Source organism: Aplidium turbinatum, chromosome 14 (genome assembly GCF_918807975.1).
Source record: "Aplidium turbinatum chromosome 14, kaAplTurb1.1, whole genome shotgun sequence".
NCBI lineage: Eukaryota > Metazoa > Chordata > Ascidiacea > Aplousobranchia > Polyclinidae > Aplidium > Aplidium turbinatum.
In genome coordinates this window covers 14,161,339-14,187,254 of record NC_137485.1, presented here as the reverse complement: position 1 = coordinate 14,187,254, position 25,916 = coordinate 14,161,339, and the positions used below count along the sequence as shown (strand labels likewise).

General features: G+C 35.9%; 1 protein-coding gene across 2 annotated transcripts; it reads left to right on the top strand.

Moving 5' to 3' along the window:
• The first annotated feature begins 10,983 nt into the window (after window positions 1-10,983).
• Window positions 10,984-25,213, top strand: LOC145783144 (sodium/hydrogen exchanger 9B2-like). Of its 2 annotated transcripts, none has more exons than XM_082594933.1 (13): window positions 10,984-11,378; window positions 14,036-14,141; window positions 15,193-15,342; window positions 17,594-17,764; window positions 17,987-18,129; window positions 18,513-18,640; window positions 19,229-19,404; window positions 20,009-20,115; window positions 20,459-20,592; window positions 21,009-21,133; window positions 23,099-23,235; window positions 23,788-23,865; window positions 24,168-25,213. In XM_082594933.1, the coding sequence occupies exons 1-13, from the start codon at window positions 11,220-11,222 to the stop codon at window positions 24,306-24,308; spliced, it is 1,755 nt and encodes a 584-aa protein (XP_082451059.1). In that variant the 5' UTR covers window positions 10,984-11,219; the 3' UTR covers window positions 24,309-25,213. The 2 variants fall into 2 exon arrangements, with proteins under 2 accessions (XP_082451059.1, XP_082451060.1); XM_082594934.1 differs by having other exon boundaries at window positions 11,272-11,378; window positions 14,033-14,141.
• Window positions 25,214-25,916: the final 703 nt, after the last annotated feature.

The window sequence follows — 25,916 nt, the reverse complement described above, 5'->3', positions numbered from 1 at the left end:
GTCCTTGGGCCACAGAGCAGCTTTTCAAACAGATTTCACAGTACAGTTTTATTTTGGAATTGTAAGTGATATTATACGGTCTTTGCTTTGAAAGAAAATTGTCTACAAATAATTGTTGTTATTTAGTAGGCTAAGAAGCCTCATTGTCTCATAACAATGTGTTTTTTTACTTGCTGCTGCTGAAAATGGAAACCTTGCTAATTTTCCTTATCTTAATCAAATTGCAAATAACTCTTTGCTGCAAAATCTCAAAAATGAAATTATTTCCCATTTAAAGATGCTGGTTGATTCTTTCGATGGTTACTTTTTTGCTGGTGAATTGAATTATTTCCAGCATTGGATCATAAATCCATTTCTTTTTGGTTTAACAAAAATGTCGGATGAGGATAATTTGAAGGAGAACATCATCGAAATGAAAAGATGCCAAAAGTTGAAACTGTTATTTGACAAATCAAAGCTAGAAGATTTTTGGTGTATTGCTATGAAGCCTTCCCAAGTCTTGCTATGGAAGCCATGATAGTGTTAATTCTCTTCTCAACAACTTATTACTGTGAAAGTGGCTTTTCGACCATGATGTGTATCAAGAATAAGTACAGAAATCGTCTGCAATATGAAAGATGATTTGCGTGTTGCCTTAAGTAAAATCGAACCATCGTTTGAGCGAGTTTTATCAATGAAGCAGCAACAAATATATGACAGAGAAGTGACAAACAAAATAACTGAATTTAATTTCTTTTTGTAATTTTTGCATTTTTGTGTGAAATATCGGTTTAATGTTTAAATGAGCTATGAAAGCAATTTCATTTAGCAATAGCTACCTAAAAAATTCAATCAGAATTTTTGAGGGTACGAAGAATGCTCTGACCTGACAAAGGAGCACGAGCAGCAAAAAAGGTTGGGAACCCCTGCTCTGGATAAAAATGCTTGTCTCATTTGATTGCTGGTAGCAATTGTGTTGAAAGAAATTCTGTCAACAGCTGCTAGCTTTGCAACAAATTTCTCTAACGAATCTTTGGCTGGTTTAAAAAAATTGTCAATCCTGCTTGTACCAGTGGAACTGCTGTCTGTCATTGCCAAAGAAGAACTTTGCATTTTTGTCTTTTTAGCCTCAACCTGAATCTTGTGTTTCAAATGCAAGTGGTTTCTCATAGCCCCTGTAGATCTTCCTTTGCAGGAAATAGTAGTTTTACACGTTTCACACTTTGCCTTCTCGCCATTTCTTGAACGTAGGAAGTAAGCCCACACAGGATTTTCACTTTTAAAACGTTTGAACTCCATTTCAGTCTTTTTTATACACTCGAAGTAAGATATAAGCCTACTGTCTCACGCTTCTTTCACTGCGTTTTGCGTTATCTAACTTTTGGACTGTGAGGCAGGGTTGCCAGATACTCAAGCTTTAATAAGGCCAAATCCATTATAAAATAAGGCCAAAAAAAGGCCAAATTTTTTATTTACTTTTAAGGCTAAATAAACGCTAACAACTTAATTAAAATAATTTTTTGAAAATGCCATTTTACAATCAAATGTGACAGATAATAATTTAGCACTGTCAGAGCAGAGTCACTATATACAGAAATAGTGTATAGTATATGTATATAGTGGCTCTGGTCAGAGCATAATGACCGGTTCGTTTGCATAATTTGATTAATGAAAAATTACTGTAGTAGCAGATAAACTAGAAACCATTATATATTACTTCAATTCATGAACAGTGCTATTCGGAACATCTAGCTAAGCAATAAGCATGAATTTGTCTAATTGAGTATATGTACCAGCACTAGCGTACGCAGGGGGGGGGCCATTGGGCCATGGCCCCCCCCCCCCCCCCTTAAAAATGTTTTAGTAGTTAACGACGTAGATTAAGGCATTTAATATGTTTTGGATTGCACTGTCAGAGCAATTAACAATGTTGTTCTATAGACTAAGCTAATACGAAATACATAGCCCAATCCACCAACCCCACCCCAGGTATGCCAATGTAGCGTAGTGTTCTGTAAGCCTATTATAGTGAGAAAAAAATGGATAAAGTCTAAACTAAAACCATACTGGGATATCATGAAGACGTCTGGGATATCAATGGCCAGTGGCGTAGCCAGGGGGGTTTGGGGGTTACAACCCCCCCTTTGGCACGCGTGTGACATCACGATATTGAAAATCATGCCTTCAGTCTCTTTATGCTTGGGAATGATGCTTTCAGTCTAAAAAAAACTTGCCTAATTTTAAACAAAACTGCATTAAAAGAGCGAGTTTTGCCAATACCAAACATTCAAACATCTCAGCCAGGAATTAGCAACAAGAAAACATAGAGACTTAGCTTTATTTCCGAAAAATGCAGAAGAAAACATGATCTTATCCTTTTGCTATGCCACCTGACAGCACCATTTTACAGGAATATTTATACCCACATTTTTGTTGAAAATGCTCTCAGAATGCACCAAATTCAAAGTAATTTTCAAAATTTTCTGGGGGAGGCCCCCCAGACCCCCCGCCGCTGGGTGTCCTCTCAGGCAAAAACGCTGTCGGGCTTCGCCCGCCGTTGTCAAACCCCTTCCTTTACAAATTCCTGGCTACGCTACTGTCAATGGCCCCCCCCTTGACAAAATCCTGCGTACGCCACTGTGCAGTGTTGTCAGATTGGGCGATTTATCTGCAATTGGGCTACTTTTAGTTGGGCTTGGCGCCAAAAAATGTTGGTTTGCGACTTGCGCTTTTTTGGGCTACTTTTAGTCTCTGATTTGGCGCGAGACGGCGCCTAAATTTGGCAGAATTTTAAGTTGTTTGACAGTGAATTTTGAGTTGGCAGTACTGAATAATTGGTAGAATCCGACCAGCCTTTGAAAATGTGGGTAAAGTTTCGGTTTATTACGGAAAAAATGACGTTATTTTTTTGATTCGGCATGAGGATTGATTTTACTGCTGACCATTAGCAGCTTTGACTGTTGTTACAGCAATGCTGTATTCATTTTCATCCGGGAGAATGGAAGGACTGACTGGCGAGTGGCGAAAGCGAAATTGCACTTGTATCGAATATCGGAAATTATAGGGTAGTTATGATCTTGGTTTAGTACGGTACCGTACCATAATTTTTGAAGCTTTTATTGCTGTCTAAGCTATAAATTAAAGTGGGAAAAATTGAATGTCAGTGGAGAAACTTACTGAATGTTAACTGGTCTTCCTTGTATGATTGAAAAACAATGATAGATTCTTGTATTTTTTGTACCAAGGTGTACGAGTTTAGAAATGCTGCAGGGGAGTATAAATTTAGAGAAGTTGCTCAATTGGCACTAACAATGTAGCCTATACCAATCAGCAATGCATTACGGTAGTTGAGCGAGCCTTTTCGAGAGTTTCTGCAATCAAAACCAAACTGCGAAATCGTATCGGACTTCAACTTTTGTCAGCGATTGTGAGGATCAGAACTTTGCTGCAACAATTGGAAAAATGCTGTTTGATCCCCGGTCATCAATGCGGAAGCATGACAGCTCTATATATGAAAATGAAGCTTCAGCAGTTGATGATAGAATTTTGTTGGGTGTTGGTTCTTGGTAGTTCATCTGAGTTGACGGGCTTATGCCATGCATTAGCATCTACTATGGAACCATTTGTATCTTGAATTTGAAAATAGGAATTTGTATGAAGTTTGTATAGCATTGGCTCGTCTAAGTTTTTTTCTGTTGAACAATGCTTGATTCAATATTGAACATTGTACTTATTGTATGTTGTATTAATGTATGTATTTTGTATCTACACAATCAGCATGATGGACAAAGATGTTGCTTTGTCCATGACTCTTGGGGGCATGCCCAAAAACCCCCTAGAAAGCCTGCGCCTTCGTTGCTCAACCGTCGACGTCGCGACGGCAAATTGGGCTACTTTTAAGTTGCTTTGGCGCATTTTTGGGCTCTTTTTTAAAAAAAAAATCTGGCAACACTGCCACTGTGTACCAGGGAATCAGGGATGTCTACAACTGCAGGATTGGAAACTATTTTCAGTGCTATACATGACTACAGAAGAATTAAATATTAAAATAAAACACTGTATGTATCAACTAAAGAATGTCTAAATTCAATTTCGCAATAACAATATAAAATATAGCCTTCACTCACATCAAAACTTATTTGATGTATAGAAGTTTAAAACCACGAATCTAAAAAATCAAAAATAAACGAATGCAAAGATTCCCTGTCGTTCTGTAGCATTTTGCGTATTGCAAACCGGATCAGAAGTAAACGTGGAGTGTTCAACAATCAGTGAAATGTGTTGTCGTAGGCTTTGATAATAAACTTATTCACAGACTAACCCAGTACGAAATCAATACGTTTAAGATGTCATAAGAACTAAAACTAATACTCGGTTTTGAAATTATTTAGCAGCAAACAAAATACGACAAGATTGAACAAATGGAATGCAAACACATCACATTAACAAACAAGGCAAGTGTATACTTTACGGTTTACGGCAGGTGCAACTTAATAGAACCGCCCTGTCCACCGCTAACACATTCTCTACTCTCTACCTATGTCTCTACTCACGAATTAAAATTAAAACGAATATAAGCTAGGCTCTAAGTGATGATAGGTGATACTTTTATATTACAATTGAAATTGAATTTCCTTAAAATAATACTTTCTAAACCGGTCAAAACTTGCAGCCATAAAAAGGGCCAAATAAGGCCAGATTTACTGGCCTTATTTGCATCAATTTTTTTAGGCCAACTGCAATTTAAAAAGGCCAGTTTTCTGGAATTTGGCCTAAAAAAAGGCCATCTGGCAACCCTGCTGTGAGGTGAGGACGTGTAGTAATAGAAAGACTTGCAGACTGCAGTGACGTCATAACAGCGCTAAAACCCGCCGTCTAGATCAATCAAAACTTCTAAGAAATATTTCTTCTAATGTTGCCGACTTCGCAGTTTTCACCTCCATCGGATTTCAAAATTGCAAAAGAGGCATAAAACACTCAACACACAGTAATACTTTTACTTTTTTTATTACACGGTTGACCGACAAAAAACTATCCGGATACCAGATAGATGGAAATGTCTTGATTAACCGGTTAACCGATATCCGGATATTTCAACCCTAGTTGAGACTGATGTGATTTTGAACCTACGCTGCATGTACTTTTTTCTTTTTGAAATATCATAAGAACTGTGATGACTGACTCGCAAACATTGCAAAACTCCGAGCTTCACTAAAAAATGGCAAACTTTTGCTAGTGCTGCTAAATGTTCTTCGGATTTCCAGCGTAAAAGTCGTCCAATTCGAGTTACATTTTACCTGAAAAGTGGTTTGATAGTACAGATAGTTCAACTTTTGTGGTTGCGTGTGAAATAACTTATTCACCGGACTGCTAAAAATATTCAACTTTTCAAACTGGACCTTTGTTCAGATTAGTTGAGTAACCCTGGTGTAGGATATGCAGTGATTCTCAAACTGTGTGCCGCGGCACACTAGTGTGCCACCACAGATTCTCAAGGGTGCTGCAAATCTTTTTGAAATTTTGGAAAAGAACTGTATAAATATTTAAAATAAGCCATTCAGACAAGCATGCGACTTAAAAGCGCTTAACTCCTTCAATAGATGATAAATAAGCACATGTGACGATGAAACCAACTATATGGCATTGCCGATACAGCAGGGTAATTGCCACGTCACTATTGGGCTGCTATGTTAGCTATTGCTAACATTACTTCCCACCATTTGGAAGCAATGAATCAAGCAATCTTTCTGCAGAAGAACAGCTCATTGATTTACGAAACGACCCATTTTTTCAAACGCTGTTTCCACAAAAAAAACTTGGATGCGTTTTGGCTGTCTGCTTCCAAATTCTATTTCATGATCCGTGCAAAAGCAATCAAAATTATATTGGCTTTTGCGTCTTCATGGCTATGTGAACATGGCGTTTCTGTTTTGACTGAAATTAAAAGCTGTAAACGAGAGAGACTGCTTGAAATTGACGATGAAATTCGGGTATATGTTTGTCAACAATGCAACCTCGTTTTAGTCGAAGCTTATATTGGTATAAACAAGCACATCCATCGCATTGACACGTGAAAATAATTTTTTTTAAAGCAACTTTTCTTCTTTTGTAAGTGTGCCGCGTGCGTTTTATATTTTTTTTAATGTGCCACAAGCTGAAAAAGTTTGAGAACCACTGATATACAGTGTCGAAAATAGAAGACGTTCAGCAAGGTTGCCAGGTCCGCGGTTTTCCCGCGGAATTGAGCTAGTTTGGTTGAAGAGTTGCGGGAAAAATAGAGCAGTTGCGGGTTTTTGGGCTTGTTTTTGTTTTTTACTGCGGGTTTTTAGGCTTGTTTTTGGAGCAATATTAAGCATAAAATAGCAAAAAATCACAACAGTTTTCATTGAAATTTTATAAACTTCGCTTTACAGTGAATGAATCAGAGTGAATTTTAAGTGAACTTTTTTTCTGTTAAACTGGATAAGCGCATTTAGCGCCTTAGCGAAAAAGTGGTGAAAACGTCTCGTGAAGGAGGAGTGGTATGGCTGCTTGTTTGATCTATTAATTATTACCCGCTCCCGGTTAGGGGCGCTGAAAGCGGGGGGGGGGGAGGGGCGAATGCCTCCCTGCCCTCAATTTTTCTGTAGATGGGGGGCAGGGGAGCAATTGTGCCCTTTTAAGGTCATGTAAGCTACTGCACAATTTGCAATATAACAATTTCTGCTATTCGCTTTCAGCCTAATTATAATCTTTCATTTTTGCTTCGAAATAATATTCACGACACAAAATTCGGTATCACAGTAAATTAGGTCCACATCATTATAACATAGCATGATGCCCTTCCGTGCCATTGTTCTTTGTATAACGGACACTTCTATCATTACTCGATAGATGAGCATTATCGCTATATCTTATCAACTTAAAAAAATGGCACTTCAGCAATAAAAGTGCCCTTTTTCATAATCCTGCCCCCCCCCACCCAGTCAAAAATCGTTCCGGCGCCCCTGCTCCCAGTGCTCTGTCTTACTGTCTACTAAAGTGTCTAGTAGAGTTATATACCGCTACACAACAGCAAGAGCAGACGGATCAGCAAATAACGACATCGCTTTTCCGTTGATGGACTTGTCATCTGTTGTAACAGCGATTACCATGAATCCGATGTTTTGAAGCCCAACAATAACTTTTTCAAGAAGTCAAACAATAAGCAGTGCGACATTTTGTTAGTTGACAAAATATGAACATCTTTAAATTTAGAAAATATTCCAGAAATCATGAAAGCAAAAGCTGTTCTTGCAGCATAAGTGCTGTTGAAAGCAGCACCTACAATGTTACCCCTTTTGTAATCATAAAAATGTTTTATGAGATCTTCGTCCACGAGTAGCATTACAGTTTTTGAACTAGAATTAGGCCTAAGTGTTTTGTATTTTAACTTGACATACGAAAGAAATAAGTTTTCTTCTTGCTCAAGAGAAGGACACATAGCACAGGGTGAAGTTAAGCTTCGAATTGTTGAATAACTTGGCAAAAGGCAACTTCCTTGTTCACGAATACATCTGTAAGCTCGTGGTGGAACATTATGAAATAATGGCGAAAGTATTAAAAAGTTTGGTGAATAAACCAATCGATTTAGTGTTATGAAAGTTAGCTGTTGACAAATAAACCAAATAACATTTTCATAATTTAAACAACCTTCAATAGACATTAAAATACTAATAACAAGCTCGCACTTTAATACAAAATCACTTTCACTTGAAAAGGTACAATTTTCAGAAGACAATAACAACAATTGTAATACTCTCTCCAATGTGGATATAGAATTTGCATGCAATGGAAAAACATAGTCACCATTTTTTTGGAAAATTCACTGAGCTTCTATATACGGTTACGTTTAAGTGTCCATCTAAAACCGCTGCACTGGTAACAGCAGGTTCAATTATATCATGGCTGTTCATTTCACAAATCAATATTTTATCATGTTCGTCCACAATCTGCCATGAAGAATTGAATTTGAACTTTTTCTTCACATCTTCAATTCAAGTCAAACTGTCCTTTTCCAGAGCAATGGTAAACTCTTCTTTGCTGTTTGCAATTGAGAGAGCTGAGCGTTTTTTGTTGTCTCAAATTTGTCATCACGACTTGCTTTTTTGGATGTCGAAGATTTGCTCAAATATGATACACAATTTGGTAATTGTTATGGTATGGCGCCAGGTACTAATTTCGAAACTTTCAAATCATGGGATAGATGTTTTCCTGTTCTCTCATCAAATGTAGAAACAGCTTTGTTGATGTCATGTTTGTGAAAGTGAAGTTCACATACCGGTACCTAAAAATTGCAAATATTTTTAAACAAAACCGACATTGCATCCGGACTCATTAATTTGCGTTTACTTGCTTTGTACAGATATTCCTCATTTTGCAGTTCAGGAATTTGTGAAAGCTGTAAACCAGCTAACAGCTCAGCAATCTGCTAAGAGTAAACAGCCCCTGACAGCAAAATCTACCATTTTTACATTGATTCAACGTCTGCAGACATTGAATCAATGTAAAAATTGTGGATTTTGCTGTCTTGGTAAAGTAACAAGCATCTGACAATATAAAAACGTTGTATAAAGGAAAACATTTCCTGGCTCAAAAAGACATTGCACTGTTTCGAACAATTAATCTATATCTAAACAAGCAAAACAACTCTATTCAAGCGTAAACTTAAAACCGGTGTTTCTTTTGCCAAGTCGCCTTTTTGAAAAGCTATTTCTGTGCTGGCCTACAGGGAACATTTCCTTCGACGATGCATTTCCTTCACAACTGCTTTATCCTCTCGTTACCTTTCCAACATTTTAGCTAGAAACTTGAGAAACAACTCACTTTATTGTACGTACAATGTACTCTGAATTTTAATCGTAAAAAGTATGTCAGATAGCAAAGTTGCCTGTTGTTTTCAATGATACGACCTTAGAAGACGAGTCAATGTAAAAAGATCAATTTTGTTAGTTGGGATACTGTTGATGTAACTTTATTTAAGGAAAATTAAACCGTTAGGTTTGGTGGCCGTGCTTAAATTTACTTTCATCGACGTATCCTTTAAATTTACATCGCATGCACGTTTTAAACTTCCTTGGTTTTGTCGCCGTTTCCTTTTGTTGGTTTTATTCCCGTAAACTGTTGGTAAATTTATCATTGCTGTTGTTTTCCGACAAAGAAAAATAAATTGAATTGAATTGAAATTACATTCTCGTTTGTCTTGGAGCGCAGACACTTCGTCACGTTTGTTTTATTCAACAGAAAATCCAGCTAGAAAGAGTTGCAATGTTTATCGTTTCAACGGCTTCAGATGTTGAAACAATGCAAATGTGGAAACTTTCCACATTTCTGGTCAGGCTTGGAGTAATTTTTGTCTATAGTCTTTGTTTTGCATCAGTCCATATTTTTTACAAGTGACGGGTGATTACTGATTATATAGTTTCGGGAGAGAGTTTGCTTTCTTGTACCAAAGACAGGCAAGACACAACAATACAGCAGGGTTGAGCATTATAACAATATATTTTACATATTTACAAACAGTTTTAACAGTCGAACGTTTTCGGCTTAACTTAAGCCCTCATCAAGAATATAAAAGTATTTATAAAAATGCAATAAAATACTAGATGTATATCACGTACCCTGTGGTGCAAATTCTTTTGTAGTTACGTTGCCTTTTACTAACGTAATTTGTTTTCCGTCTGTCTGTTTGTTTTCCACACTATTGCTTTTAATCGTTGCACATTTCTTGATGCTTGGGCCTACAGTCAATCAGCTAGTTAGGCTACCTTCAAGAAGTTGAAATTTGTTGCATTTTTATAAATATTTTCAGATTCTTGATGATGGCTTAAGTTAAGCCGAAAACGTTCGACTGTTAAAAATACAGTATTAATTTGTAAATATGTAAAATATATGGTTACAATGCTCAACCCTGTTGTATTGTGTCTTGCCTATCATTGATTACTGATTAGACAAATATTTTTCTGAAATCAAGGCATAAGTCTCCATTATTGTGAGCTCACTAAATGTATCCGTAGTGTGTTCTATTTGGTATCTTGTTTTTATGTGGTTATTGGTTTATTTACATGAGAAAGGTTGTGGTCAGCACCTAGTACTTTCTGTCAAGAGTTATATCTCGGTTTTTTGGTTTACATATGTTTATAACAATATTATGAAGTCTCTAGCGATTTCAAAGGCACTAGACCTTTTTACATGAAGATGAGGGCTCACCTATTCTGTACTTTCAAGTAAATCAAAAGAACGTGTCTAATTGATTCGGCTACAATTTTGACCACCATTTGAAATACTGCATTATAAACTTCTTGATTGTGTGTCTGCTGGTCAATTGAAATTTTTAATAAATGGTTTTGCAGTAACATCTGATTCACCAGGCAAGTCGTGCCAAACTGCTATTGACCTAAACCAACGCCAGCCTAAACACGCAAATTGTCTGTGAATGTAAGACGCGTTCAGCCTACATTTCAAATTAAAGTGGCGAAAAGAGTGTTTAATCTTTGTGTCAGTTTTATGGGCCGAAAGCAACCTCGCGTTAAGACTAATAATTGCAAAATAGAAACATTTATTGGAAAAAAAGAAATCTGATGTATCACTCCCGCATTGGTGACGTTTGGTTTGTTCATCGACATCGTACGAACGTCGAATTAGATTTAAAAGCGTCAGAGATTTGTTTTGACTTGAGTTTATTTTCTTGCAAGCTTAAGTGCAATTGCTTGACATACTTCAAATACTGCAGTTGGTTTGAAGTATTGCTGATTTGCAGGAAAACAGTGTGGGCCTACCACCAGTTTTAAAATGCAGTTCCAATTCCAAGTCATGTAGGCTAACCCCAATCAAGTTTGGTCTAAGACTTTTTCTAGCGAGAAAGTTGATAAACCGATGGGCTGTGGCAGTTTATTTGCTCACATAGGTGTTGCAATTTGGAGGTCAATATATTAACGAGATTTCTTTGCGATATCGGTCATTTTGAAATTATTGTCCAGGAAGAGACATCAGAAACCATCAGACTATTGGGGATCTGTTGTTATAGATCAAGTTGTTATAGCAACTTCACATTTCTTCAAAACTTATGTACCGGTTATTGAAGTTCTTTTATTAACTTTCATTTCAAGAACTGTCTTTTGCAATAGGCCTATCACTTTGTATTGGATCTGTGCAAGCAGCCTTTTTATCTGCCTGGGAGCACAGATTTTTTGTTGTGGCCGGTTTTCTCGTGTAATTTTTGAATGGATTTGGGAGAAACAAACTCAGTCAACCGTGAAGATCAAGTCATAGAAACACAGCCTCAACCACTTCATCAAGAAAATGATGTTTTTATAGTTAAAGATGACAGCCCTAATGGAAATGATATCACAATGATACAAATGAAGGAAACTAATTTCCTGGTAAGTCATTTGAAAAAGTTAACCTCTTCTGTTTAAACAGACATTGCCGTCGGCTGCAGCGTGGGTCAGGTGTATGTCGGAAGGCGTACACCGATGCATAGCGCTTAAGTCCGTTTTCCCGCAATGCAGGATAAAGATATGAAAAACAAACAAACAAAAGCCTGCCATAAGTGGGAGGCTGGCCCCAGAATTTTAACGACGCTAAAATTCCTAGCGAAATAAACAATGTAAATATTAAGATTGTAAAAATAGATTGACAGCGGATCTGGGGCGTATGCTCCCTAGAAAAGCTTGTCAGTAATTGCCTTGTGTCGCTTTTTGCGTAGCTTCTACTCAAATATTCTACCTTTGCCTCAGATTTACTCCTTTGTATTTGACTAAATTCATCCAACTAAAAACAAGATTTTCTGTAAAAATTAAAGCCACAGATTTTGTTTTAAAATTGAAGTTAAATTTTAATTTTTTTTATTATGGCCAGGAAAAGATTTCAATAGCTTATTTAGTGATAAAGTTTTGCCTATGGTCTCGCATAAGCTTGCTAATATTAAATAGACTTTCAAGGAAATTCTGAATATTTGTTATCTGTGTCCCCACCTTAAGCTAGGCTACTAGGTTACCTAATAAGCATGCCTTTACAAGGTACATTTCACCTCATACTTCTATCAACACTGGAGTAGCCACTGTAATTTGCTGTACTTGTTTTGGTTTTGGATCCTTATCCTCGGACTGACACAGCCTTGATAGGTTTTGTCTGATAGGTCATTTCTATTAGTTTCGCATACTTGCTGAAACTTTTGGCGTTGGGCCGGTTACTGAGATTGATAGAGTGAAGTTTTCCGATTGTTGAAGTATTGTTGCCGGGGAATTATTCCATTCAAAAGTGCCGTTAAATGGAGAGCAGTCCTGAAATGTGTTGCTCAAGCGCATACCCCGAGAGTCAAACCAGCGCCACTTGATCTTGAAGCTTTTTCGTTCACAAAGTCACGCGCTAACCAACTGAAGGTGAATTTTGTGCTTGACTTTCATTCGGAGTATTGTAATAGCCTATATTTGTTTTTGAGAAGCAAATAAATTCGTATCCCTCACTGCTGAAAACATGTGATTTCTATGTTCTATTTTGCAAACAAGCGGAGACAAGTAATTGTTTTTGTTTATTTTATCAAAATGCTCAAATAAACAAGACGCAGTTGCTGCAAACACTTAATTTATTGTATGTAGCCTACACAATTGCATCATGCCTCTTTGGGCACCCACAAAACATCAAATTATTTGAATTATATTAATTCGTCCAATTATGCCATGCAGCTCTGATTATGTAGGCTATTATGTTGTTTGGGCAATTACAAAGTCAACAATAGTTCGATGTATATAGCCTATAAACAATAAATTTTTACAAACATTGCATTGTGTCTTTACGCTTATATAGTTCAATTATAAGTTATAGGCTACAACTTCTGAAAGTAGGCTTTCAACAAACGCCTTAGCCTACTGCATAAGAGGCGGTTTCTATTGACTACGGCACAGTAGCCAGTTTCACAATGACCTTGCCTGCAGTTATTTCATATGTGTTTATAAATAAACTTAATAAATAGTTGTTTTGACAATTTTTTGAGTAATTTCAATAAAATTAAGCAACATGGACAATTTTCAGCGTTGCTTCCCTCATAATGTTTTGATTTCGTACGGCTATGGACTGTGGTAAAATGCTTTTTAACGACAAAAACCGCTAAGAGACGTTATTAAAAGAAGAAAAACATTACTTATCATCATATAGGGGAGACTGGGGTAAAGTGTGCAATGGGGTAAGATGAGCAACCCCTGTTTTTGGAAAAACGAGTCAGCGGATTTTTTTTTTATTCTGGATGTATCACTCATAATGCCACTTCATTCAATGTATTTGTTATGTCCACTGCGAGTTGCATTTTACAATGGCACGCAATTATATTGTTTATGTCGAAAATTCGAAATTTTTATTTTTTTGCCAAAAACTGAATAACTTTATTGTTACACTATGTAAATCAAATCTGTTTTTTTGTATTGGTAAGTATAAAGTGTGAGGATATCCAATAAAACCTTCAGGCTGGTTAGTCTTGTAGTTTTTGAAATATTTGTAATTTGGCACAAAAATTAGGATGGGGTAAAGTGTGCAATGCTAGTTGAAGTATCTTGGAGCAGTTGCTCAACATACGCCAAAAGAACTAGCCTTAGCTTATTTAATGTTTGAACTGTTGAATTTGTGTCTTTTTAGGTTCGTATTGGATAAAAAAAAACAGTGTTGTGTTGTAAAGCATAATGCCTCGCAATTATACAAACAAACTGACAGGAGAATGCATCAACTTAATCGAATTGCTCAACTTACCCCAGGTCATTGCTCAATTTACCCCATACAATTTATGCCGGGGTAAGTTGAGCAACACGCAAATAAGTATCAATAAACAAAAATATAAAAATCGCAAGGTGATAAAACTCAACCTAAAATGTAGCTGATTTACTAGTGCTGTTCACCCTATCAAAATTTTCCAAAACAAACCGTTCTTTTGTAAAAGCGACTTAAGCAAAAAGGTGCTCATCTTACCCCTCCCTCCCCTAATATGCTGGCATAAACAACTGTGTTACTAGTAAACTAATCGTTTTTCTTGTATTTTATGTTGGAGTAGACACCACCTGATTACCACAGTGAAAGAATCAGTAATGACAAAGAAGAGTCAAAATCTTTGCTTTTTAATTCAAACTCCAGCGATGTAACCAACAATCAAAATCAAGGTAGGATTTCATCTTGTAGATTCACTCTAAATACTGAAAAATTAAGGAAATAAGACAAATGTCTTGAAAAATACTAAATCATGAACCAATCAGTAAAAAAGATAAAAGTGAGTTCGATACTTGATCCAAGCATCGGGGGATGAGAAGGTTCTCATTAGACTAAGCCGACAGCACTTACAAGAGTAGGGAGTCCTGTTCCTTTCTCCCAGCCGCCTTTACTTCAGCAACTACGCCCACCCAATTTATTACACCCTGGGTAGAAGTGAGCAGTGTTTTTCAACAACCAACTTAAGCCGGGAGTCGAACCAGGATTGCATGATTGGAAAGCGAGCGCTTTATCCGTTGAATAAAACAGAATCAAAACAGAGGATTTTGGCTGAAAGTATGTGAGGATTGTGACTTCCACGATGTGTGAATATTGCACGGAACAAATGTAAAAACAGACCGTATGCCACATCTTAAACTAACCTACCATTACATTGTCGCGATGGTAAAAGGCAGATATGTTTGGCCCTTTGACTGAACAACAATGTTCAAACTATGAAGAAGTGTTTCTTTAACTTTTTTATGATGTCACCCCGTCAAAATTTAATGCTGTTTCACATTTCAAGCGTTAAACTTTAACCATAAGCTCTTACTTAGTGTTATGATAACTTAACATTTTTGTTAGGTGACCAAGTATGGGAAGTAGCCAAATACATTTTCAATGTGACAGTAAAATCAAAGAGATCACCATTTTTTGAAGTTAGAAGTGACAAAGCGCAACTTTGCATTGTTTCCCATCGGCAAATAGTCTTATTGTTGCCATACGACACAGTTCTTAAAAAGACCATGAAAAAACCTGCCCTGGCAGTAAATTAGTGTTTTTTACATTGATTCAACGTCTGATCAATGTAAAAAACAAATGATTTGTTTATATGGGTTGTAGCTTTTAGGGCTGCAGGTCCAACAGCAACAATGTATTTCAAGGTCCGCCCTACAGTGTTTACGACCAGTAAATTAAAATTTACTTTTTTAAACTGCAGCTAAGCTTTAATTATTGTATTTTCAGAATCTTGGTGTGACCGGTTGGAATACCTTTGCCAGTGTTGCATGTGGAAGTACCATGAGGAGCCGGAACAAGATGCCAGATGCGGCAAAAGATGTGCATGGGCTTGCATGTGTCCTCCTCATGGAAAAACTGCTAAATTTATTTGCATTTGTAAGAGACTTAAGTTATCGATGCAAAATGTTTTTAATAACATTTATACTTTGCATGAATACAAAACTACGTTTAATAATTAACATACACATTATATCATCTTATACAGTAAGCTTACAATATCTGCGCAGACGCGCAGTTGTTATGAACTGGGAAGATATAGCATATATTATTGCGTTGACTAAACCTACTACAGTACAGTACAATTGGGCCTAAATGGCATCACTGAGCTATTACGTCATCTCTTCATATCTAATGAATTTGCGTTAAGCCTGACCTGTGTGTGTAAGAATAAGAAACAAACCCAGACCATACCACCTGCATTTGCATCCCAACTAGAGCATACACCACAATTTAACATAACAGAATCAAATACCTGTTCAATTAATTTTTCTGTGCATCCCTTGATTGAATTGCAAGTTAGCAGTTAGAGAAGAGTTTCTGGACCCCTGTTATAGGGTATCACGAAAGTGGTAACCCGTAAGCTACATTTCAAATTGATATCAGTTAATTAACTATTAAAAAAATGAAATCATGACGTCTGTGCTCTGTGAAAGTGTTATTGGCTTTCCTGCAGCTTATCAAATTGATATCAGCTTATAAACAAGTTGTAGGCTAATGGAATTTTTATGTGTGATATTATGGTTGGGAGGCCATGATACTGTCTGCTTTGTAAAGCGCTGAGGAGCAACGCATTCTGCGATGGATACAGCGCTATATAAAAACAAACCTTATTATTATTAGCATCCAAATTCTCAGATCAAAATTTTTTCTTTGTTTTTTCTCACATTCTTGTTAGAGAAAAGTAGTAGCCTGTATTCGCGATGTACAGTAGTAGCCTAGCCTTAAACAACTCATAGTGCCGTAGCACTGAAATCCAATCATTGTTTTTCACGTTTAAACATTAATGAGAGGTTTTTTTGAACTAAAACTAAATAACAACAATAACTTTTCTTGCTGATTCATTCATTGTTATTTTGTGTTTTAGCAGCATTCAAAAAACGTTTTCTAAATAGTAGCCAACTACGAGAGCTACACAATGCAAAACAAATTGATAAGAAGTGCTGTAAAGTGCAAGCATCTGCAAAAACCAGCTAAATCAACACACTTTCAAATACGTTTCAAAAAAACAACTTTAGCGTTAAGGTTGCCATTTGCGTTTTCCTAATTCGGTTTACTGTTATTCCCATGCCAAAGCAAATTAAATATGTTGCTCAAAAATGTATTGCTGAAAGATAAATATTGCTACCGACGAAAACTACAAGGCTACAAACTTTAAACGTGCTAAAATGCTGCATCAACGCAACTTCACTGTATTTGTTCTTTGGCGTCGGACTTGCCAGATGAACGTCGTTTCTTAGCAACTAACTTTAAATTAACACCTTGTACTTTACAAGCGTTCAAATTTGATTTTGGAGTTTTAAGTGTATATTTGCTTTCTGTTCTCAATGAAAAGCAACCTTTCAGAAGAGTTACTATACTCTCAGTGCAATTAAGTTGGTACCGTGTTTGCTTGTCAAAGCTAATTAATTATCATATCGTGTGAAAAACGAGCAATGAGATCCATGACTCATTGCCTAAACTTTTTCACAAACAACAAAAAGTAATATTTCAATTGCTTTCGCAAAGTTAGAAAACTGAATGACCTTGCCGCTTCATCGAGGTTTTAGTAAATAAAAAAATTTTAAAATTTCTAGTTCTATTCGAGCACAACAATATATTTACAAGTGTTTTTCCATTTTTCCTTTTCGCAAAACACTATAATACATTACTATTTTGCATAATACGATATTTGTTTATGCTGAAATTAAATCTGACTCCAGCACCCATCATTGTTTAGTTTGATGGAATATACAAAAATATAAATAAATCACTCAAGATATATTCAACTAGATTATAACATCTAACCTATGGGCCATCAAAATTTCAAAATTTTATTTACAGTACAAATTTAAAAAAAAACTGTTATACAATTTTAGTTTTGAAACATTGCTACACGACCAATATATTGATAAAAATCAATTCTAAAAGTTCACAATAAAAAAAAATAGTCGACCCTACAAGTATTTAGTGCTTTATTTATTATGTTAAACAAGTTTTGAGGCTATTGTTTTTCTTGGGTAAATGTAGGCTATTGTCCCGCAGTAAACCTATAGCTGATAGAACATATTTAGCCTATAGATATATAACTTTATGACACTTTTTGTAGTATTAATAGTTTTCATTGTTTTAACTTTATGACATGTGTCAGTGATATTGGCATTTTTATCTTGGGCCGTACCATGGAGTATCACGCCAGAGGAGACGCTTCCTGGAGGAAACCTATTTGGGATCATTATCTTACTTCTTGCATGCTTGGCGGCAGGGTACTTGATCAGTCACATTCCCATTCCAGGAATTCCACCTCTTCCACCGTTGCTAGGTAGGTAACTGTGTTTACCTATCTCTATTGAAATCTTAATATTACCAAATAGCGCTTGATTTGTTTAATTGGTGCTCTAAACTACAGTGTTTGTGCATGTCAAAAGGCTAGTTAGATAAACATGTTAAAACAACAAAGAATAAAATTGTATTATGACATTTCCACAGTTATTGTTTTCTTTGTGTGCAAATTTTAATTGAATTTCTCTTAATCAAAAAACAGGAATGTTGATTATGGGATTTTTATTGCGAAACGTTCCGTACATTGACGTAGCCAAAGATATCGAGCAGCACTGGTCGTCATCGTTACGCCTGATTGCACTTACTGTCATTTTAACAAGGGCAGGAATCGGACTTGATGGAGAGGTATCAAAAATATCTTATTGGACTATTAACGTTTGACACCAGCTCAGCTTTTCTTAGAAAACTGATACAATCTTCTTAAAACAGTAGGCATCAGACTGACTTGGAATATTTTTTTAGATGACACCCTGATGTAATTTAAAGCGACATTTTGAACTCTAAAAGTTTATGCTTGAAGATTGAAGGTGTTTTGAAAATTAAATAACATATTGGCAATGAATATTTTTATAAAACGTCGTGTTTCAAAGCTTGTATTCCATTATAGTTATTCAAACATAAAACTAACTTTCAATATAGCCAACATTCCTTTCTTTGTTAACTTAACTTGTAGCATTGGGAAAGCATGGACAAAAATATTGCATGTTCACAAAAACATTATTTATTAGGCTTTATTCAAACTTAAATGGATTCTTCTTGGTTTTGCTATATCAACGTCTCTTGTGGAATGTGCCGTTGTAGCTGCGTTTTCCACTTTCATGCTTCAATTTCCATGGGATTGGGGATTTGTCATTGGGTTTGTATATTGAATGGTAGGCTATTGACTTTCTTTGTAGCGTAATGTGTCTTGTCAAAGCTGAGCCAAGTTTTCAAATATGTAGGCCTAAGCAAGATGTATATTTTACGAGCGATTCGAAAAGATTTGAAGCCTACTTACGTTTAAACGTTTTTGGACCAAATTTTGATTAAACTTAATCTTGCACCCACATTCAACCTGAAAAGTTTGACTTGACGTCTTCTCACAAGGAGAAACTTAAAAGAATGTGTGCAACTCATTAAATCAAAATCAAAAGACATGGTGCTGCCATGTGGAAGCAAAAGCCTATACTACTCCGTTGTCATTGCAACTTAAAACAAAATAGGCTACTCCGAAGCAATGAATTCAACCACAGTGCCCTTTCTAAGTACCGTACTGTATATCTTATATCTATTAATGTACAGATCACTTGCTTTTGATGAGCTTTTTTTGATACTTTCAAGCTTGGGTTGAGCATCAAAAGAAGTAGGTTATCAAACGTTATAAGCTGGGCTACCGCAAAACCAATAAAAAGCTATATTTGTTATGAAATGTCAACAAATCATAAATATGTACATTTGACTATAGGTTTGTATTGTGTGCGGTGTCGCCTGCTGTGGTTGTGCCATCTCTGCTGTATCTACAAGACAAAGGATACGGAGTAGAAGGAGGCATTCCCACATTTTTAATTGCTGGAGCTGCCTTGAATGATGTCATTGGAATCACAGGTTTCAACGTCGTGTTGGGGATGATATTTTCTTCAGGTAAATCGTGTGACCTCAGCAATACCCTTCAGTTGGATAAGTGGCCTCTTTTGCAAAAAAACAAACCAAAAAGACACGGCAAAATCGTCTGAGCTAATGCGCGAGTTCGATGCTTAGATCGTGCTCTAAGCTTGAGCAACGCATTTCAAGAACAGTTTTTCATCAAACGGCACATACAGTAAAGGGTGAAATGACTTACAGCGTTGCTTGCAGGCAACAACACTTCAACAACTAACAGAAATTTTACTCTGTCAATCTCGGTAAACTGGCTTGTGGCAGTAGCACAATCAATTACTCAAATCAGTCAAACGGAACCAATTGTAAACTGTGTTTGGTTACTTCTGTTGATTTGGTCTTGCAAAACCCGAGAAACACAGGGTCTCAAAATGAGATTAAACCAGCTCATTATTAGATCAGAAAACTAATGGTAGATTTCTTATGCATCTCTAACCATGCTAAAAATGTGAAAAAGTTTTAAAATTTCTAGTTAAGTACAAAGTTGAAAATGTTACAAAAGCGTTAGTTACAAAGATCCGATAAATTAGGAAGAGTTCTTAATTAAATGATGCAATGCGTTTTTTAAGCTTGTTTGTTTTGTTGGCAGGAAATTTAGTTGAAAAAATCATTCATGGACCCTTGGAGCTTGTGTTTGGGATCGGCGCAGGGGTCATTCTTGGCGTGTTTTTGTGGTACTTTCCTCCTGCCAATATGGTACGTTACGTTATCGATGGCCATAGTAAACCTTATCAACTCAAAACGTTTCCTATAAACGATACTTCGTATGAGTTCTGAAAATCTTTTCAATTGATGTTTATCTTTTTCAATGGAATCATCCACCAAAACTCATAGCTTCAATGCTGCAAAAAATTTGAGCACTATTTTCTCGTAAGCCTAGATATAGTGTATGTTTTGATGGTCTCTGCTTCATTTACAATATTACTTTATTTCCAAGTTGGTCTCTTTTGTATTTTTCGTCTTCCATTTTAAAACGATCGTGAGTGAATCAGATTAATTTGTGATGAAGTGCGTTGATACGGTGGTGTCATTATTCCAGAAAGGACGAAGTGGATATCGGTCGGCAATTCTGCTTGGCCTAGCTTTGTTTTGCGGATTTGGCAGTAAAGTTGTTCATTACGCCGGAGCGGGAGCGTTGGCAACTCTTGTGATGTCATTTGTTGCTGCAATGAGGTAAGTGATTTATTTGATGAAGACTTTCTTTGTCAGAAAATCATTTTATTGTTACATTGAGTCAAAGTCTGCATTAAGCTTTGCAAAGCTAACTTAAGCTTTGTTAAACGTGTTAGGCTGCAGATCAATATTCAAATTCCATCGTACTTCAATAGTTCATCCCATAGAGAGTGGACTAAGCATGTAACTTACATACAATGGCAGTAGGTTTACTTCGTAACAAAGATTTTTAACTTATAGTCACGTCCACGGCGAGCTATAATAGAGGGCGCCATGGTCACGTCACTGGGAGGCCTGTTGTAGCCTAACTGAAGTACAGTGGCCTACATTTGGCCTATTTTCAAACTCAGCTGTAAATTAAAACTTTTACATTAAAACATACGTATTTAAATCACCTTCGTGATGAATTCTTGTAGATGGGGTGAAGAAAAAAAGCCAGTTGCTAAAGTTTTTGCTAATCTGTGGGTTATCTTTCAACCTTTGCTCTTCGGACTCATTGGAGCATCAGTCAAAATTGAAAGCTTAGAGCCGGAGACTGTTGGTAAGTTTGCAAGTAATTTTACGATAGTTTTAATTAAATAATTGACTAGTTAACTATTTAACTATTTAACTATTTAAATAATATGAAACCAAGGTTTGAGAAAAGTTTTCTCTACCTATAAAACGTTGAATGGTAGTTTAATTAATTAACTATTTAACTATTTAACTATTTAACTATTTAACTATTTAACTATTTAACTATTTAACTATTTAACTATTAGTTTGCAAGTAATTGTAAACTACGATCAACTGGAGCATTTTCTTGCAAAGTGCAATGTGTAAAACAATTTTTAGACAACTCGGATGCACTAATTTATCAAAAACTTTGCACTTGCAGCGTTTTTTATTAAACAATCAATTTATCCCAAGAGAGCTTGTTTCAATCGTAAATGGATGATCAACAACATTGCAACTGTGTTGAATAGAATATAGCCTGCTGAAATGTTTAGGTGTCATGTCATGAGGATTAATCTATTAGTAGGGCCATTTAAAGTCATTAAAGTCATATTTTTTTCTATGCATCAGTAAGTCGTGAAATCAATTTTAACGCAAAAACCGCATCCCTATGAGGTATATTAAGAAAGTTATGAAGTCATATAAAGTCATATTTTCCTGGTTAGGTCATAAATCAGCTTTTTAAGTTATATAGTCATATTTTTGAGTTATAAAGTCATACCGTTGTACACTTTAAATAAAAAGTACCAATTTAAGCGGTGAAGCAATTAAGCACTAAGAAAGTAAGGCAATTTCTGATTGAACGAAGGCAAACTGTAGGATTGGCCTACATAACCCTTACAGTCACAGACCTATATTTTATGAGGTCACACATTGCATTGTGTTGCAACACAATCTGTTCTACTACTGTGCATTATTTATGTACAAATACAGTACAACTAGTAGCAAACTGAAGAATATAACAGTTAAATATACAGAGACTTAGACATAGAGAGAATATCTGGTTCAGCATGCCAAAAGTGAAAGAATCAAATGCAGCGAAAGTCAAAGCGATTGTAAAACTTCCTAAAGTCATTTTTACGTCCAAATCGTAACTTCAAAGACTCTAACATTCCACACTACATGAAACTGTACTACAACAGTGGTTTACAATAAAAATGGATGTGTATTACTGTTATGTTGCGTATGTTTTACTCTTTAGTTCCGTGAGTGACGTTGTTCGCATGTAAAAATAAACGATTTTCACATAAAGTCATATAAAGTCATATTTTCCAAAAAATAAAGTCATATTATTGATTTTTTAAGGTCATATAAAAATGGCCCTATCTATTAGTCTATCCTTTCTAGCAATAGATGCAACAGCCATTTGATGAACACAAAAGTAAAAACCGAAACACACGAGTTGTTTTATTACTTCACTAACGTTTCGAACACCATGATACGCATCCTCAGAGCGAGTAGCGTAAAGTAAAAAACTAAGCTTTTGAAATTATATACCCGGTACTGCAGTGCGATTGAAAACAAAAGAAAGAATGAAAAATACCCTATTTCAAATATTGAACGTGAGTCGTTACTTTATACGTTAGATAACCTAAAATTGTCACAAATTTTATTAGGCCTACAAGTTGACGCAGTTGAGACAAACAAAATACTGAGACGAGATTGAATTACCGAAGACATTTCCAACTGCCAAAATAGGCATGAAACCTGCCCAGTGCCCATCAAGATAATATAACTTAAAGTACAACTTCGGTAGAAGATTTCCAATCGACTTTAAAGGTTACTGAAAAATGCTAAATTCAAGACGAACAGGCAAATGCGCATCATCAAACAACTTCGTAACATCCACTTTTTTAGCCGGATGTTAACGATCGGTAAATGGCGCTAGAGTGTAAAAAAATGTGCCAATTTAGCCTTGCGTGGTCGTAGCCTACCCTACAGGCCACTTATACAAAGATAACATGGTAAGTTACTCAATTGTAAAAAACTGTTCTTTTATTGATAACCACAGGTCTTGGAATTGGGTTAATCTTGATTGGTTTGGCTTTTCGGAGTATCTGTGCCTTCATAGCTGTGTATTGGTCAGTGTTTAACATGAAAGAAAAAGTTTTTCTTACCGTTGCCTGGGTTCCAAAAGCTACTGTTCAGGTAAAAGACATTCGATAAAAATAGTATAATAGTCTCACTATTTTGATTTAACCATGTAAGTCTTCAACTTGTAAGAAGTTAGATCAACACTTACTTTTTTTATGCGTAACTTGTAAACAGCGAGGGGTTGACCATTCAAGGGGAGAATTTTATGTTTTATGACCATGTTTTTCTGCTGAATTTACATTTGTTTCTAATCAAACGTGCAAGTTAAACAGCAATAGCAGCTCAAAAGTTTTAAAACTATTTCAAGTTTGCCTCACTTTTGAAAGCTTTTGTACCTAAAACTAAAGTTTTGTTCACATAATTGAAACTGTTGAGTTAGCAGTTTACTCAGGGTCGAAGGAAGCGCTTATTTTGTCGTTGGCTGGTGAAAGTTATAATAGACTTCATATTTCAACACAATTTTAAGAGTTACTCTATGATGGTTAAAATTTGAACTTAAAACAGAGTTTTTTTCCTTATGTGTCAATTCGTCCTACATAGCAGTAATAAAACAAACATTAGCCCGTAATTCTTGTAACTTAACTGTTGTTGTGTGTTTTTCATTAGGCGGCTATTGGAGCTGTTGCTCTTGACATGGCAATTGAGCATAATGCGTCAGAAGAAATAGTCGGATATGGAACAAAGGTGAGACGTGTAGTGGTGTAATAGCAAATTAAGTCTTTTTCATTTGGCCTCTTGTAGACAAACGTCTATTTACTTACCCCAGTGAAGGTGCTGCTGGGTCGTTCATAATCCCCGACATACAAATTTCTATCACTATTTAGGCTAAAAATTATGCAGTTACTGATGATGTAGTTTGTAATATGTTTACCAGCGTCACTCTTGCAAAAGTGGAAGGTACGTTCACATTTCATTAAGCAAATAATAAATAGATGGACTTTATTTTACAGTTTAAAGTGTGATTACATTTTTTTTATTCTTTGTAGGTTTTGACTTTAGCTGTACTGGCAATTTTGCTAACTGCACCAACTGGAGCGGCAGCGATTGGTTTGCTAGGACCAAAGTTATTAAAGCGAACTCCGGTGGAGGGTGAGGAAGACCTCGACAATGAAGTGAAAAAAGTTTGATAAGATCAAGATTTTGTAAAATTGTCTTCGTTTCCGATTTCTTCGTATATTTTGATCTTGTATAATACAAGAAGTTAAAGAGACTTTTTATTCACTCAGCCCATACCGAAAGCTTGCAATGCGTGTTTGTTGAAAGGATTTTGAATAAACCATTTGACTTTTGCCACTTTCAACAAGAAAAATATTTTTCTATTTTTGTTTTAAAAATATTAAGTTATTGATTGGTTGAAAAATAAAAACAACGTTTTCATTTAAAAAATAGCAAAATATCTTCTGCCCTTTATAATTAAAATCATTTTCACTATTATGATTAATCAAACTTTTTGTGGCGTATTCAAACTCAGTATCTTTTGAAATTACTGTATGTACTTACTCATCATCATAATCCATCGTCGGTTTGTTCCCCACTAGTGGGGGTGGCCGATTGTTTCCGTGTAGCAATTGTCTTAATCCCTTTTCTCCATTTCACCCTGTCCCTTGCATCTTCCTCCTTCAGTCCGACTTTTTTAAACTCATCCTTCACTTGTTGTTTCCACGTTCTTCTTGGACGACCGCGTTTCCTCTTCCCATCCACCTTTAGATCTAGTGCCTTTCTAAGAAAACTTCCTTCCTCTCTCCTTATCACATGTCCATACCGTCTTACTCCATTTGCCCTTGCCAGTTGGTCTATGGTCTCTCTCATCTCTAGCATATCCAACAATTCTTCAGTCCTACAAACTTTGATGCGTGTATATATATGCATATAGATTTTGTGCGTTTGAATAATTATTGTTTAAATCTTCTGAAGTACTTTTACGTTATTGTGACGTCGTTCACAGACTACCGTCTGAAATAGTTATTCAATTAACTGGTATTTTTCTTTAAATCACCTCAATTTTGAAAATAAAATAATTCCGCAATTTTTAATCTAATCTTACTTGTTAAGTCATTTTTAGTTGAGAACACTCAAAGGAAGCTTGAAATCAATTGTTCTATTCAAGCAACATTTAAAGTAAATTCCAATGATAATTACAGGCTGAGTTACAGTAGTAAGATAGAGTAAAGAAACAGCTGAATTTGATAAAATTACTTTACATGGAACGCATCTTACATCAGTGACAAAAGTAAACTTTTTAAACTTATAAAATGTTCACATTGTTGACGAAGTGAAAGGTAAATAATTAATTAAACTACCATTCAACGTTTTATAGGCAGAGAAAACTTTTTCTCGAACCGTAGAAAATTTCATTATCGGATCACCGCTTCAATGCGTGATGGAAATCTACAGATAAATCTGCATCAGGCATTGCAGAGTGCAAAAAACAGTGTTGCAGAACGCGTTTTCGAACGCGTTTTCAGAACGCGTTATTTCTGAAAGTTCCTTGGTTTCATATTATCTGAAAGGTAAATGTCAGGCATACGCGTTTCTTAAATGTTCAGGCTACTGCAAAACTGTTTTTTATGGAGGCTCACAATATTTTCATTAAAAAAATACACAACGTTAAGCCAAATATTGCTCTCGTTGAAACGTGCAGTTGGCTACAAACCAGCCTCTAAGTCTTTCCTGCTTTGATTTATGGCACATCTGCTTTAAAGCAACTTAACATGTTGGTGTAAAGTGTATTTGAG

Coding starts and splice junctions, on each gene's coding strand:
- LOC145783144 (XM_082594933.1), top strand. CDS start 11,220: ATGGATTTGGGAGAAACAAACTCAGTCAACCGTGAAGATCAAGTCATA. Junction 20,116..20,458: donor ACTTTCCTCCTGCCAATATG/GTACGTTACGTT, acceptor TCATTATTCCAG/AAAGGACGAAGTGGATATCG. Junction 23,236..23,787: donor TTCCAAAAGCTACTGTTCAG/GTAAAAGACATT, acceptor GTTTTTCATTAG/GCGGCTATTGGAGCTGTTGC.